This window comes from Prinia subflava, chromosome 1 (genome assembly GCF_021018805.1).
Source record: "Prinia subflava isolate CZ2003 ecotype Zambia chromosome 1, Cam_Psub_1.2, whole genome shotgun sequence".
NCBI lineage: Eukaryota > Metazoa > Chordata > Aves > Passeriformes > Cisticolidae > Prinia > Prinia subflava.
The window spans coordinates 129,910,499-129,924,450 of record NC_086247.1 but is presented as its reverse complement, the minus strand read 5'-3'; the positions used below and the strand labels follow the sequence as shown (position 1 = coordinate 129,924,450).

General features: G+C 40.7%; 2 protein-coding genes across 4 annotated transcripts in view; one reads left to right on the top strand and one right to left on the bottom strand.

Annotated features, from left to right (window-relative positions):
- LOC134558353 (probable acyl-CoA dehydrogenase 6) overlaps positions 1-4,286 on the top strand; it is a 79,625-nt gene extending 75,339 nt beyond the window's left edge. For both annotated transcript variants that reach the window (XM_063412127.1, XM_063412118.1), the window contains one exon: positions 3,242-4,286. In XM_063412127.1, the coding sequence (XP_063268197.1) occupies positions 3,242-3,332 (91 nt within the window). In that variant the 3' untranslated portion in view covers positions 3,333-4,286. The remainder of the gene's footprint in view (positions 1-3,241) is intronic.
- A 1,051-nt stretch (positions 4,287-5,337) lies between these two features.
- Positions 5,338-13,952, bottom strand: part of BET1 (Bet1 golgi vesicular membrane trafficking protein) — a 319,403-nt gene continuing 310,788 nt past the window's right edge. For both annotated transcript variants that reach the window (XM_063412136.1, XM_063412146.1), the window contains exons 2-5: positions 11,529-11,657; positions 8,017-8,132; positions 6,054-6,110; positions 5,338-5,502 (exon numbers count right to left, since the gene is read on the bottom strand). In XM_063412136.1, coding sequence (XP_063268206.1) covers positions 5,347-5,502; positions 6,054-6,110; positions 8,017-8,132; positions 11,529-11,547 — 348 coding nt within the window. In that variant the 5' untranslated portion in view covers positions 11,548-11,657 and the 3' untranslated portion in view covers positions 5,338-5,346. The remainder of the gene's footprint in view (positions 5,503-6,053; positions 6,111-8,016; positions 8,133-11,528; positions 11,658-13,952) is intronic.

The window sequence follows — 13,952 nt, the reverse complement described above, 5'->3', positions numbered from 1 at the left end:
AGGGCTCATCGGTACATTTTTTTGAGAAAATTCTTGCCAGTAATAAAACCTTAAAACAGTTAAAACCTAAAAATCGTTGGTTATGAGAAAAAAAGTGTCAAGGTTTTGTAATCAGGTGCAGTTTGTGCTGAAAAGAAGCAGTGCATAAATGACCTGGGAAGCAGTGCTACTCTGAGCCACGCAAACCTTGGTAAGGATTTACCAATGGCCTTCTAACTATGGAAGTGGAGAGCAGCATCCCGAGGGACCACTGCCATAAAGCCAGGCTAGTGGGGGAAACATGGGCTTATGTCACCAAAACTCGCTTTCTTCCCCATCTGACTGGCATGGATCACTGCCAGAAAAGGGAAAGAAAATTTCTTTAGTTTATCTTGGCAGGAGTTTGAAGATTTGTGTAGACACCTCCATCATAGATAGTGCAGCAGGCTCCTCTCAGACTGTTTGGGAACAGAAGGAGCTTCAATTCAATTCCATATGGTTTTCCAGAGGAAAATGTAGTGTAGAGCAGCTGCCAGAGCAGGCTCAGCTCTCAGCTGTCAGTAGTAAGTGGTACTAGAAGGCACAACTGCAAACACGATCAGATTTTACCAGCTTGAAGCTACAGACAGATTTAGTGTGCCATGAGGGGCATACAGCATATTACAAGATCTAAAATTTTGCTTGTGCTGTGAATGGGTACCTGTCCCTGCTTTATGCATAGGGCAATCACACACAAGGCAGAGCTTACACTGGGATAAGGCCCTGCCCAGCCCCGATTTTCAGGAAAACTGGGACCAAAAGCTTTAGGGGCTGGGTAACAGATATGGCTTAGCTTGTACAAAACAAGGTCCCACTGTCACTCAGGGTGCAGAGGGGTCAACACCAGCCAACAGAGGAATGTTAGACTGCACACTATTTTGGATGACACTATTCAGAAATACATTTTCAGGCTGTAAATTAGAGGGTTCCTGATCATTAGAACAACTTTGTTATCTCATAACCTTCAAATTAGGGTAGTCCAAGATTAAAGGGAGCTTGATTTTTCTCTTTCAAGCAGTGCTTGACATATTTCTAAAGGCTGTATGACATGGCTTCTGTGAAGATGGGAAATATGATTTGACAAAGTGGATGACTTTTTTTTTCCTGTTGCTTCCTAACTAGAAGTTATTCATAACCTGGACTGAGTTTGGTGTTTTCACCCTCCCTCCTAAGTACAGTTTTTAATTTTAACATTGAAGAATTTTTTGCTTTTATTCATTAAAATTTGGATAAATATTTACCATTTATATCTCTTGATTTGGTTAAGTGAAATCTTACAACCTCCAGTGAATATTTCAGACACATGGGATTTCCTGAATGGAAGGAAACTCTTTGCAGGGAATATTTTATAGGGATAGAACACAACAGTTGGATTTCTCTCCTTCCTCAGATTAACTCTCACTCTCTAAAGAAAACAGCTTTCAACAACATTCAACAAGTAGCTAGAGGTTTGGTCCCTCAAAATGGCACCTTTACAAACTGCCTGGTGAGCTGCAGGCTGGTTCCTCATGGTCCTTGGTCAGGGGGAAGCCACCACAGGTTGGTGCTCACCTCAGCAGGGCTGCAGGTAGTTCAGGATGTGCTGCTCTGTCATGTGGCAACAAAAAGGTGATGCAGAAATCAAAAGAAAAATGTTGCTGTGTCAGATCAAAAGCCTTTACAGCAGGCTTACAATGTCTCTTACAATGTCACTTTCAAAGAGAATTAAATTCCAGTATTTATAAATATTGAAATATTTTTGTGCTTTATTAATGATGCATTGTAAAAATAAACTATCAAACCATAAGGATACATTAAATAACTGATATACAAGCTGACTTTACTATGTCCTCTTGTCCAGCTTCCTTACAGAGTTTCTGGCAACATAGCCAATCCCATGGTTTTGTTTTCTTATGACAAAAGCAAGTTTCTGTCCCAGAAGAGGGCTGTTGGATTAAAATTTTTTGAGTCTTTTGTCATCTTAATCTGCTTAAATTAGGGGAAAACCTGTCCTGTCTCCCGAGGAAAGATCAGCATTAGTCACCCGGCTCTAGATTCTGTAAGAAATATTCCTTATCTCACTCATAGAGACAAAAAAAAAATTATCACCAAATTCGTAAAAATACACACAAGCACAAAACATACAAAAGGTGTTCTGATTTTTTGAGATGTGTCTTTATATGTGAGACCTTGACTTGTCTGTCACACACACCACCAAAGCCAGAGTTTACCACTGCCTGTTTATAACTTCATATAAACAAGCCCCATGTGTCCAGGATTCCTGCTGCAGAGAGGGGATTTCTATTGACATCACAGAGGAGTTCTGAGAATTGTTTGCTGTTGCTACAGTGAAGATGCCAAATGCTGAGTGCTGGCAGGGGCTTTTTGCAGCTGGGCAAAGCAAAGACAAAGCTTGACACCACTAAGAACTAGCAACCTAGTTCCAGGCCTGCTGCCTTCAGCAAGGCCCATAGGAAGGTGGGGAATCTTCAGGTTACTAGACTTAGTTTGGAATTGTTCTGGTAGTTTTATTGGTGGTGGGTTTTCTTCTCCAAATGAGGTAAAATATTTGTGAGTAAAATTGCTCGAGGCTGCAGTAGTTAGCACTCTGACTAGCACAGGGAACTTAAGCAAAACTGTAAGAGATTGACTTAGTGATGGTAATGGCAGGATTTAAGTAAGTGTGATTAGAAATATCAGTAAGAATAAGCATTCTTGAAGCAACCACTAACATTTAAAGCACAGAAGCTCTATAGATGATATAAAACTATACTTGAATACTATACCACACTACTTGTAATATTATACTATCTAAAATTAAGGTAGTATATAATACTAATAAGGCTTCTACCAGATCTTACAGAGCCATTAGGAAAACCTGGATTGGTTAAAAATCCTGAATGGAGATTGTATCCTTTCTGTGCAGTTCTCCAGTATCTCGTGTGCTGGTTGACTCTTTTACCGCAGTTAAGCAGATTTAGGTGTTGCAACGCTTTTTGCTGCTGGCCCTGGAACAGCTCCCTCCCCTCCTGCAGTTCAGCTGCAGGCTTAGGCACCTGCAGGTTTGGGACAGGAGCTGCAGGGGCGTTGTGGGGAGCATCCCAGACCAGGAGCCAGGGGATGAGGTGTTCTGCAGGCACGTGGTGTTCGTATGCACTGTGTAAGTAATTCTGGGCAAGCTGTCCAGCAGAGCACCATCAGAACAGCATGCAAATGTTTAAATCCACCCTTTGTATTTCTGCAGGGACTTGAGACTGATGTCAATAGGAGGTGGCACAGACGAAACCATGCTTTCCATCATATGCAAATACATGGATATATTTCCAAGAAAGTGACGCATCTCCACTCTCTCTTGAAAAATAAGAAAGCAAGAGCATGGCTTGTGCTGCACACTGAAGGTGACAAGCAGCCACTACACTTCGAGCAGAAAACAGATCAGTAATTTTGCCATCAAAATGCACATCAAGGTCTTTCACCATTACCACTCTGTGTTTTCCAGTGTCAAATTTTTGTTGATTGGAAGCACCCTGAAAGCTTGCAGCCTTCCTGCATTCCATTTTTTCAGTGGGTTACTTAAGTTTTCCAAGGATGCATGCTAAGCATACAGAAAAGTGTATGTGTTCTTTAAGCAAGCTTCAGCTACACTTTAGAGCATCTAAGCTGACAATAACGAAACAGAAATACATGTGAATGCAAGCTATATAGCTTAATCTCATTTCAAAGTACAGCTTTGCTTTCAAGATGAACAATTATGTCACAAATGATTCCCTGCCCTAATCAAGCCCCAGAACAGTGCCTTTCCTCTCAATTACAGGCACCTACCTTTCACTTTTAGCAAGCAATCATCAAAATGAGCTCTGTCATCTTTGCCAAATCTGTATCAATTAGTCCACTCTGTCCACTCCACTCTGTCATGGAATTTTGGTGATGGGAGTAGTGTTAGATTTTTATTTGCAGAATTCTACAAACAACAGTTAAAGTGTATCCTGAGCTTCTGGAGGCCTGAACTTCAGCAGCAGTGTACCATGTTTTGTGCATAATTATTAAGAAAAATATTAAAAATAAACACATTAAAATAAAAACTGTGCATAATTACTTCAAGTCTTCCTAAAACAGCCACTTAAGCTAGAAGAGGCAGCCAGTATTATTGATTAAAAAAAATAAGAATTGTCCCTTAAATACAGCACCATTTCCAAAAAAATACACTGGTCTTCTACAGTAGAAAAAAATGTATATAAACAACACTAGCTAGGATAATACTACTACTTTATTTGTGAGTTCATAATTGGTTATTAATGGTAACACAGAATCCAGTATTTCTAGAAAAATTTTTCAAAAATTGTAGATACAATTTCAGTGTCTAGGAAACTTAATTTTTTTTGAATGTTAAACTCAGCAATGTAATAGCCTCAATGATTAGAAACTACTTGGTGAACCAAAGCTAAGTCTTCAAAATAAAATATTTTAGTGTGACTGCACCTCCAACAAATGCATCATAATATACTTTAATATAAAATTCAAAGTGTCTGCCATTGTATTTCAGACATTGTGCACTGTAGATTTAGGGACTATCACTAATTGAGGAGTAAACATATTAATGGTAAAAGTTCAGGTGATTCAGTGGAATCATTTCACTTTAAAATACTTTAAATATAAAGAAAACATTTGTACTGTGTCCATATTGGTTGGTCCCAATGATGAAAGGCATTTGCTTAAATGAGTAGATGTATAAACGTGATCTGTCACATTTAAATTAAAAAATAAAAATCCAGTTTTAAGTTACTTCTTGCCAAAACATACAGTTTAAGCTTCTTAAACATTATCAGATCTAACCACAAAATTAATTTCTGAGGGTACCACTATTACACTTGCTAGCTTCAGGCCAGCCTTTTAAAAATCCAAGTAAGATTTCTTTAGAAAGATCCACATACTCTCTGTGCTTTTACAACATAAATTACTATATGCCTGAAACTGGAGCTCTAATTTAGAGCATGGCCCAGAATGAAAAGCAGAATGAAAAAGAAATCCTTGAAATTCTGCAATTACTTCATTTTCAAATAACCATTGTTCTTTGAATTTTTTCAATCAGTTGTAAAAACTATTTTCCCCTACAAAAACCATCCCGCTACACTAGCAGTTTCTGCATATTTACAAATAATCCCCCCAAAACAGGGGATGATGGAAAAACTCTGATACATTAAGAAAACTAAATAACTTCGCATTAATTGTTAATGCAATTTACAACAATTTCACTGTGTTTTATCCACAAAATGTGCCACTTCAAATCACTGTCTTCATTAACTAAGAATACAGTTGAAATTAATCAATGTAAACCAGAGGTAACATGCATCACCTCAGTTTAATAATCCAGTATATTACAAAAAAAACAAATAATGAAAAGAGCATCATGTAGCATAATAGCTTTGTCTGGCTTCCTCTGGAGAGTGTTCTCAATCTGCCCATAGTTGCACCCAAAAGTCCACCCGTAGAGTCAAAATCATTCTCCTACATTAAAAAAAAAAAAAGCAAAGAAAAAAACAAAAAAATTGTTACTCTGAGAAAAGAAATACCCTTACAGCTCACTAAATATAGTTTTCCCTGTTCTTTCAAAGTTTCCAAAACTAAAATTATTTTAGAGGCAAAAATTAACCAGGAAAAAGCTTCACCCATTTAGCCAGTGCTATTTTTACTCCAAGCCAAAGAAAAGTGTAAGCAAAAAAGGCATTTTTGACTCCCTTATTTTTTGCTTCCTTCTTCTATTCTTGAATACAATTAAATATACAAGTGCCTTTTTAATGATACTAGACATTTGCTAATTGAAAACCTATACTCACATCTGAAGCATAAAGACCTTGGTTATGCCCTAAGAGTGTTGTACCTGCACATCTTACCTTTTTGAACAGAAATACTGATACTGCTGACAAATCAGTCACATGTTACAGTCAACAATAAGCTCCCAACATTTTAATACCCATGTCCACACTAAAAGGATGCTTGACATTATTGACTTCTAATCCTGACCCATTTTTAGAGAAAGCTAGTTATTCAATACTTACCATTTCTGATAGCATTTTATTCTGGTTTTTAACTTCTGTTCCGATTTCAATGGAAAGCTATAAAAACCCCAAAAGTATGAAAGATGAGTAATCAGTTAATACATAGATTAGAGAACCCAGTCAAAAATACATGACATGACTAGCATTTCTCTAGTGAAAGCAATACCTGATATTTTCAAAAAACAACATGCACAGTATTCTATCAATAACCCTTAAGGAAATAAAGATTTTTTAGCTGACTGGATGAGTCTGAAGAGTCACAGAAAGTACTCAACCCTCCTCTTCCCCTTTTCCAGCTAATGTCTTATTTGAATTATTGCATGGACTTTTAAAGACTCAAGATCTAGTCAAGTCTGAAGCAGCAATTACCCATTTCCTGGAACAACTGTTAAAACTGCTGGCACACAGCAGAGAACCCTGAGCATTGGTTTGACTCCAAGTGTTGCTGGAGTTGACACTTGTAACCTGCACACAACAGCTCTTTTGCCAAGCTGCTGCTGTGCTATAAACAGGACTTCATTCAGTGAGCTCCTGTAGCCCTTCCCTGCCTTGTGTCACAGAGCAGAAAGGCACTGCAGGACAAGGTGGAAAGCTGCACGGGCCAGGGGGAGCCAGTCACCATTCCATATGCTGGGCAGAAGCCTGAGACAGGCTTCTCAGAAGCTGAAAGCTTTCTCCTCAAGCCAGAAAATGAAGTCAGGTTAGGGCTGGAATCAGGGAGCATGAGACCAGGCAGAGCTGGAGCTGCAACATCACAAGGGTGATGCCAGAAGAGCCTTGGCTTAAAGGAGCTCTGGAGTTAAACAGGGGAAAACTGGCACTGAGCCTGACTCTTAGCAGCTATTCCTCTGTTATCAACAACCTGCTCAACTCCTGGGATGGAGGGAAATGCGCTCCAGGCCTCCATGCTTTGGATTAGCCAAAACCCATTTATTTTCACATGTCAAAACTTGAATCTCATTATCTCGTACTGATGCATTTCAATCAAGAGTGAAACTGATTTTACATGAGGCTTCTTGCAAGATTATGTGAAGGCTATTCCATATGCTGAGATTATCTCACTGCCCTAAAAGATGCAACTCCAGAAAGAACTTGGGGCACCATGAACTGTTCTGTTGACATACACAGATTTTGAAATGTAACATACCACAGCAGGAGACAAGAAATGAAATTTGGTAACAAAGGTCAAAGCTTTTTTTTTTTACCCCTTAACTTGCTCCAAAATCTTATTCTAAACCTGTTTAATTTCTTTTTGAGACTAAACCAATCTTAAGCAACATTATTAGCAGTAAGACTTCAAGTGTGTTCAGGCCTAAAAATTTCACTGGAATGTGCTTTATAAAACTATAAAATTTATAAAATTTAACTTTTAATAACAAAAAATCCACACAACTTTAATTTCAGAGCTGTTTTTCAGTTAGACTTGTTTGAAAGAAGTCCTCAATCTCTGAAAGGAATCAGAATCATCAGAACACCAAACTTTTCCTTCAGGAGATATTAGCATGCTATTTCTAAGAGCTGTTTTCACATTACACATTTTTGACTGCAACTCCCATTCCCCTGCACACACACACACCCATACACAGAGTTAAGAAGTAGAGAAAACTAGAGTGAAGTTGAGCCTAGGAAAAAGGGAAAGGTAGTAGCAAGGCATTTTAAGTCTTTTATTTCTCATTACCCTACTGATCTGACTGTCAATAAATTCATTTCCCCAAGTCGAGTCTGTTTTGCTTATGATGATAATTGGTGAGTGACCTCTTCCTGCCCTTATCTTGATGCATGGACCTTTTATTGTACTTTTTCCTCCCTGTCCATCCAGGAGTGATCAAGCACTTTGGTGGTCACCTGACATCCAACCAGGTGGTTAACACATCCCAGTTTTAAATGTCTAAGTCCGCTGCTCCCCCGACTGCCGTAACTGAGTGCGGTGAGTGTGGCGGTACCACTGCAGTTCAATACGCACCGATTTGATGGCGCTGACTTTAGTACGCAGGCTCTCTGTTAACCTGTCGTTCTCCTCCTCGTACACGCTGTAGCCACTGTTGGTATAGCCATAGCTCCCTGCAGCTGCTGCTTCACCTGCAAACACAACAGGCAGCAGTCAGAGCCAGACAACGCCACTGCAGCAAGTGTTCTGCATCTTCCTGGAACAGAGACTCGCACAAGTTAGCCTTCAATATGCAAATAAAAGAAAAAAAACCCTGAGGAATGGCTGTAATTATTTTTTCCTTGATAGTGTTTTCAGATGAGTTCTATGGAAATCAATCCAGACACTTCATGGAGATGTGAACAAAACATTGAGGCCAATACATGTGGTAAATCAAACTGAAAATAGGAAAGTTGAGATCGTTCTCTGTCAAAGAAAAATATCACTTGATCACACATTTAAAGGGAAACTATGCTATGATCACACGAGTTTCTTTATAAGCAAGACCTTGGAGCAGAAGCCAGGCCTCTGAGCAAAGCACTGCTGTTTCAGTCACCATTCTGCAGTTCTGTTCTCACTCCTGCCTTTCTTTTTGGGTGATGGAGCTTCAGGACTGTCATCCAGACAACTGAGTCAGCCCAGTATGAGGGGCAGAAGGAATGAAAGCTGCTCAGCCCCACACATTCACCTCCTCTGACCTCTGATAAAGATATCCTACAGACAGCAGCTGGACAGCAGCACGGGCACAGGAGAATTGGAGTCATGTCCACTCAAGACAAAAATCAGTCTTAGACCTCCAATCTAAGAATTGAAACCAGTGAAGAGACATAAAGACTAAGAAAGGCAGCTAGAAAAGAACTATTACAAGCTTTATGATAAAGACCCTACTAGATTAATTCAATTAATAATCCAGTTATAACATTAATAAATATTTAAATATAAGTATATATTTTCTTGCCTAGTCAGAATGGCACACTAAAATTGAATGCCTTTTAAATACACTTTAAAGCCTTTTGTGTTTGGGTGGATTTTTTGTTTTTGAGGAAAAAAGGAGAGAAGAGACACCAACCACATTCACGTTGACAGCTCTGTCTCAGGAAGCTTCACTGTATGCTTGGCATAGATAATATTAATATTTTAAAATAGAGCATTACAATTCTATTTTGATATTTTACATTTACCCATTAAGCCATCCTTCAGATCTAAGTAATGAAGATTTTTTCATTTGTACTTGTAAACTGCTACTCTGTAAGTTAAGCTAGACAGATCTTCAACAAGACTGAATCACAGAATCTTCTGAGTTTGAAGGGACCTACAAGGACCATCCAAGCCCAGCTCCTGGGGCTGCACAGGACCATCTTCACGAGTCACACCATGTGCCCGGCAGTGTTGTCCAAATGCTTCTGGAACTCTGTCAGGCTGGTGCTGTGACACTTCCCTGGGGAGCCTGTTCCAATGCCCAACCACCCCCTGGGTGAAGAACTTTTGCCTAAAATCAAACCTAAACTTCCCCTGACACAACTTCAGGCCACTCCCTTGGGTCCTTTCCCTGATCACCAAAGAGATCAGTGCCTGCCCCTCCTCTTCCCCTCACAAGGAAGTTGCAGATTGCAATGAAATGAATGTTTTTATTTCATCACAGTGAGTCAAGAAGCTTTTTAACCCTGACCTAAATTTAAAGTACCAATGCCTAACACAGAAATGTAACTAAAATGTTATGATTTATAGCCTCTGGGTTGTCCTCACTTTGTTGTTGTCTTTTTTCCAAGTGCATCTAACTACAGTGCTTCCTACCAAGTGACAGATGATTTTGATTATAAGTTAATATACCATACAGCTCCATGCCAAAACACCAAAACTGGGTCTCTTAAATGGACTGTGACAATGCAGACATGAACAACTGCCCCAAAGCTCTTCAACAGGCATAGCTGCTTATTTTTATGTCATAGGAAGCACAAGGGAGAAACCTGGCTACAGCTATTCATGGGAAGCACAGAAACTTCAGCGTGGCAGTTCTTTGGGCTGTTCTGCTACACTGCTCACTGACACATAACAGGGACATGACCAAATGTAACTGCAGGCTAAGAGAGAGGTACCAGGTGGCTGGTGATAGCTGCAGAGGTGCTGGTACCCACCTCCTATTTCCAGCCTATTAATTAAAAAATAGTTCTGAAGTGACAGCTAAAATGTCAAGGTAAAGCAGAAAATTTTACTGCAGCTGGCAACAGACATTTTGGTGTTCTGCTTAAACTTCCAGAAGATTTTTTTAAAAGCAGTTTCAGGCTGATCCTTAAGGCACTGTTTGCCAGAGATGGCCTAAAAGCAGGCATGCTCTTTCTTCAGAACTCCTTGCATAAACATCCATCCCCTCTTCAGAAACAGCACACAGCTGGGTGGCCTCCACGCCATCCGAGAGGGAGCTGTCAGTCCGACAAAGTGAAGGACTGAGGACCTACGCACTATCAAATGCCCACTTTTTAATCATAACTATCCTAACAACTCTCTGATTCACTAAGAAGCACTTCCACGATTTGTTTTATTTCATAAAAATACAACTGCACAATACAAATCTGAAGTGTAGGAGTAAATCTAAGGTAGTGTCAGACACACCTGGTTTAGCCCTAAATATTTCCTGGGAGGAAGCCCCAGAAGTCAGTCACACATTTCAGAGATGTAAACATCTCCTAAGCTTTACAGTGCCGTCACAGCACCCACATGGTTGTAGAACATGACGTGGGAGTTCAAAGTTTCCTTCTAGTCATCAACATGACTGCTGGCTGAAAAATGAGGCCTCAGCTGCTCAAAACACTCAGCAGGAACTCTGCAAGGATTTCTCAATTTGCACCAGATTATATCTGTAATAAATATATAATAGTTTCTTGGTTTTTTACTCCCTAAACATGGCATGAAATTATACAGAAGTACTTAAAAAAACCCCAAACTAACAATTTCTGCATTTGGAAAGGACTTGACAGAAGAGCAACAAATCTGCCTATCCATGGGAACACTAACTAGCTCAAACTAACATTTAGGTGTTAGAACAACTAAACAACAGCATAATTAAATGGGGCAAGATGATTTACAAGAGCATGTAGTGACAGGATAAGGGGGATAGGCCCAGACTGAAAAACAGTGGGTTTAAATGCAATATTAGAAAAGAATGTTTAACTGCGAGGGTGGTGAGCCACTGGAACAGGCTGCCCAAAGAAGTAGGGGATGCCCCATCCCTAGAAGTGTTCAAGGCCAGGCTGGATGGGCCTCTGAGCAACCTGGTCTAGACGAAGGTGTCACAGCATGGAGGGGGGTGGATCTAGATGGTCTTTGAAGTCACTTCCACACCAAATCCTGTGATTCTATGATAAAACGCAAACCCCAGCGCTGCTCCAGCCGGGCCAGAAGGAGAGGCAGAGGCAGGGGTGACGGCCTTTCCCAGCCAAAGCTGCCGAGCCCTGCCACAACCCGGCACCCACGGCCACAGCCCCTCACGGCTCCCCCGCCCCGAGCCCTGACAGGCGCCGAGCCCGGCCCGGCCCCGCCGCCGCGCTTACCCAGCCCCGCGCGCCTCATGGCTCTGCCCTAAGCTGCCGCGGGAGGAGCGGGACGAGGAGAAGGATTAAGAGGAGGAGGAGGATGAAGCGGAGGCCGGGAGCGCCGCAGGGACACGGCGGGGCTTGGCGGGGCTTGGCGCGGCGGCCGCGGACCCTTCACCCGCCAGCGCCACGACAGCGCTCCGCGCGCGGCCCGCTGGGTGCGCGCCGGGTGCGCCGGGGCCGCGCGGGGGCTGCTGGGGGCTGTAGTCCCGGCCCAGAGCCGTAACAGAGTGCCACGCCAATTAAACTTACGTGCTGAGAGGAGCTTTTCACTCCTTTTTTCCCCTCCACGGTTTATTTAGAAGTAACAGGCATGGCAGTGCAGCATACAGAAACTTAGACTGGAAACTTGAAGATTACATCATTATTTGAAGGATTTAAATTTTGTTTTTGAAGATAATTTCTCCTTCATTCTTTAACCCCTTGCAATGCTTTAGAACATATGGGTTTTGTCTGCTTATATAAAAGATATGACTCACTCTACACCAGTGAATTTAATTTATTTGCCAGAATGATACCAGAACGATTTATCACTATTCCAATGTAAAGCAAACACAACTGAGTTCGCTCACAGTTTGCTATTTCAAGTGTAGTGTCCACTGGACTAAAGAGGCTGAACTGCCTTTCCAACTACAACAGGCTGCCTTTTCTTTAATTGCTCTGGTGCTTGTGTTCTGGTAGGAACGAGGACCCTCAGTATTGGACCAGCATCTGCTTGCATTGTACGAGGTATACAAACACAGACCACAGCTCCTTCTTCAGTGAGCTTGCAGTACAACAGGAGTCTTCACCTAGGCAGGCAGAGTTGTAGAAGGAAGAATAAAATAGTTCTGGTCAATAAGAAGACCCACGGCATCCTGCTGGCATCCTGCTGACCTCCTGTGTCATTGCTGTTAGACACTCCAAGTCTCCTTTTGTAGTGTCATTGCTGTAAGACACTGCAAGTCTCCTTTTGCGAATAAACCCACAAATAATTGCAGCATTTCTTTTCTCTCCATTTGTGGAAGTGCATTTGAGACCTGAGTCTTGTATCTGTCCGACTTCAGGACAGACACTGAGAAGTTGCCGATTTATTTACTTCTCTGTCACCTCTGGATGCCTGTGTCTCAAACAACATTACAAAGAGTGAAGTTAGTTAATCCTGAAAATGACTGTTTATTTAATTTTTGGTAATTTAAGAAGTTTATCTAAAATTTCAAGTACAGCATCATTTGTACATCTAAAAGAGAAGAGGCCAAGGAGAAGAAACGAGCTGCAGAGCTGTCCCCCGTAGTGCTCACTGTGAAGCTAATCTCCATGGAATTCTGTGTGGAACTCAGCAATTCTTACAGGAATTTGCTAGCTGCCATTATTGATAACCTGAGCCTTGATTTACAGCAGTTCAGGGAAACGCATCAGTTGTTTCAAAGAAGGGGAAAGTGTTGTCACCAGACTGAAGCTCAAATAGGTAGCCCTTTGAGGTAAAACCATCTGAAGTTCACGGACATTTCTTACCTTGCTGGGGCAAAGAGGTCTCTTAAAGGATTGCATGCTTAGAGCAGCAAAATTTGGATGTTGCAAAATTTACAGAAAATTAACAGATTCTGAGAAAACCTACCTCCAGAGTGCTTTAGATTTGAACTAGGGCTCTGTTACGAGCAATGTTCTCATCATCACAATTTTTGAAGAAGGGCTACTGTGACAGTCTATACAAGTAATCAGAGAGTAAAAACTGAAGTTTTTAGGAGGCAATAGGAAATGCCTTTTCATAACAGCTGGCCTGACTCTCTCTCTCTTTGTTAGGTGTAATTTTATTTAGATTTTTGTTTTCATACACCATCCAAGAAAATAATTGCGTTTGGTGACCTTGCTCTATGAAAACATTTGTCTTTACAGTGCTTGCATATTATATGACACCTTTTTTTTCTCACATAACTCATCTTCCATTTTGCAGTAAACATAGATTTATACGTAGCTAGGTAAAATGTATCTCTCAACAAGGATTGTAGTTATAACTCAGGTTTAGGGGCTCATTTTTCATTTTAACTTACATTTTCTGTAAAATAAAATCCGAATTAACCACATATAAGGTGTTCACAACTCACAGTGTATAGATATATAATCTCCTTATGATGTGTAATAACAACTTCAGTCTATATGCAACTTATAAATATCACATATTTAATTCTACAGTTTCTTACAGAAAAGCATGCAAATTATTCTGTCATGATTAATGTTTCAAATCCATTTTAGTCATACTGAATTTATTTTTCTTTCGTACACTGAGGAAAGTTCTGTTGATCTCCTGGCATTACAATAAGGAAATCACGATTCCATCTCACAGCAGAGGCTGGACACAGGGGTCAGCTGGGAGTCATTAATATTCACTGTGTTTATGGTATA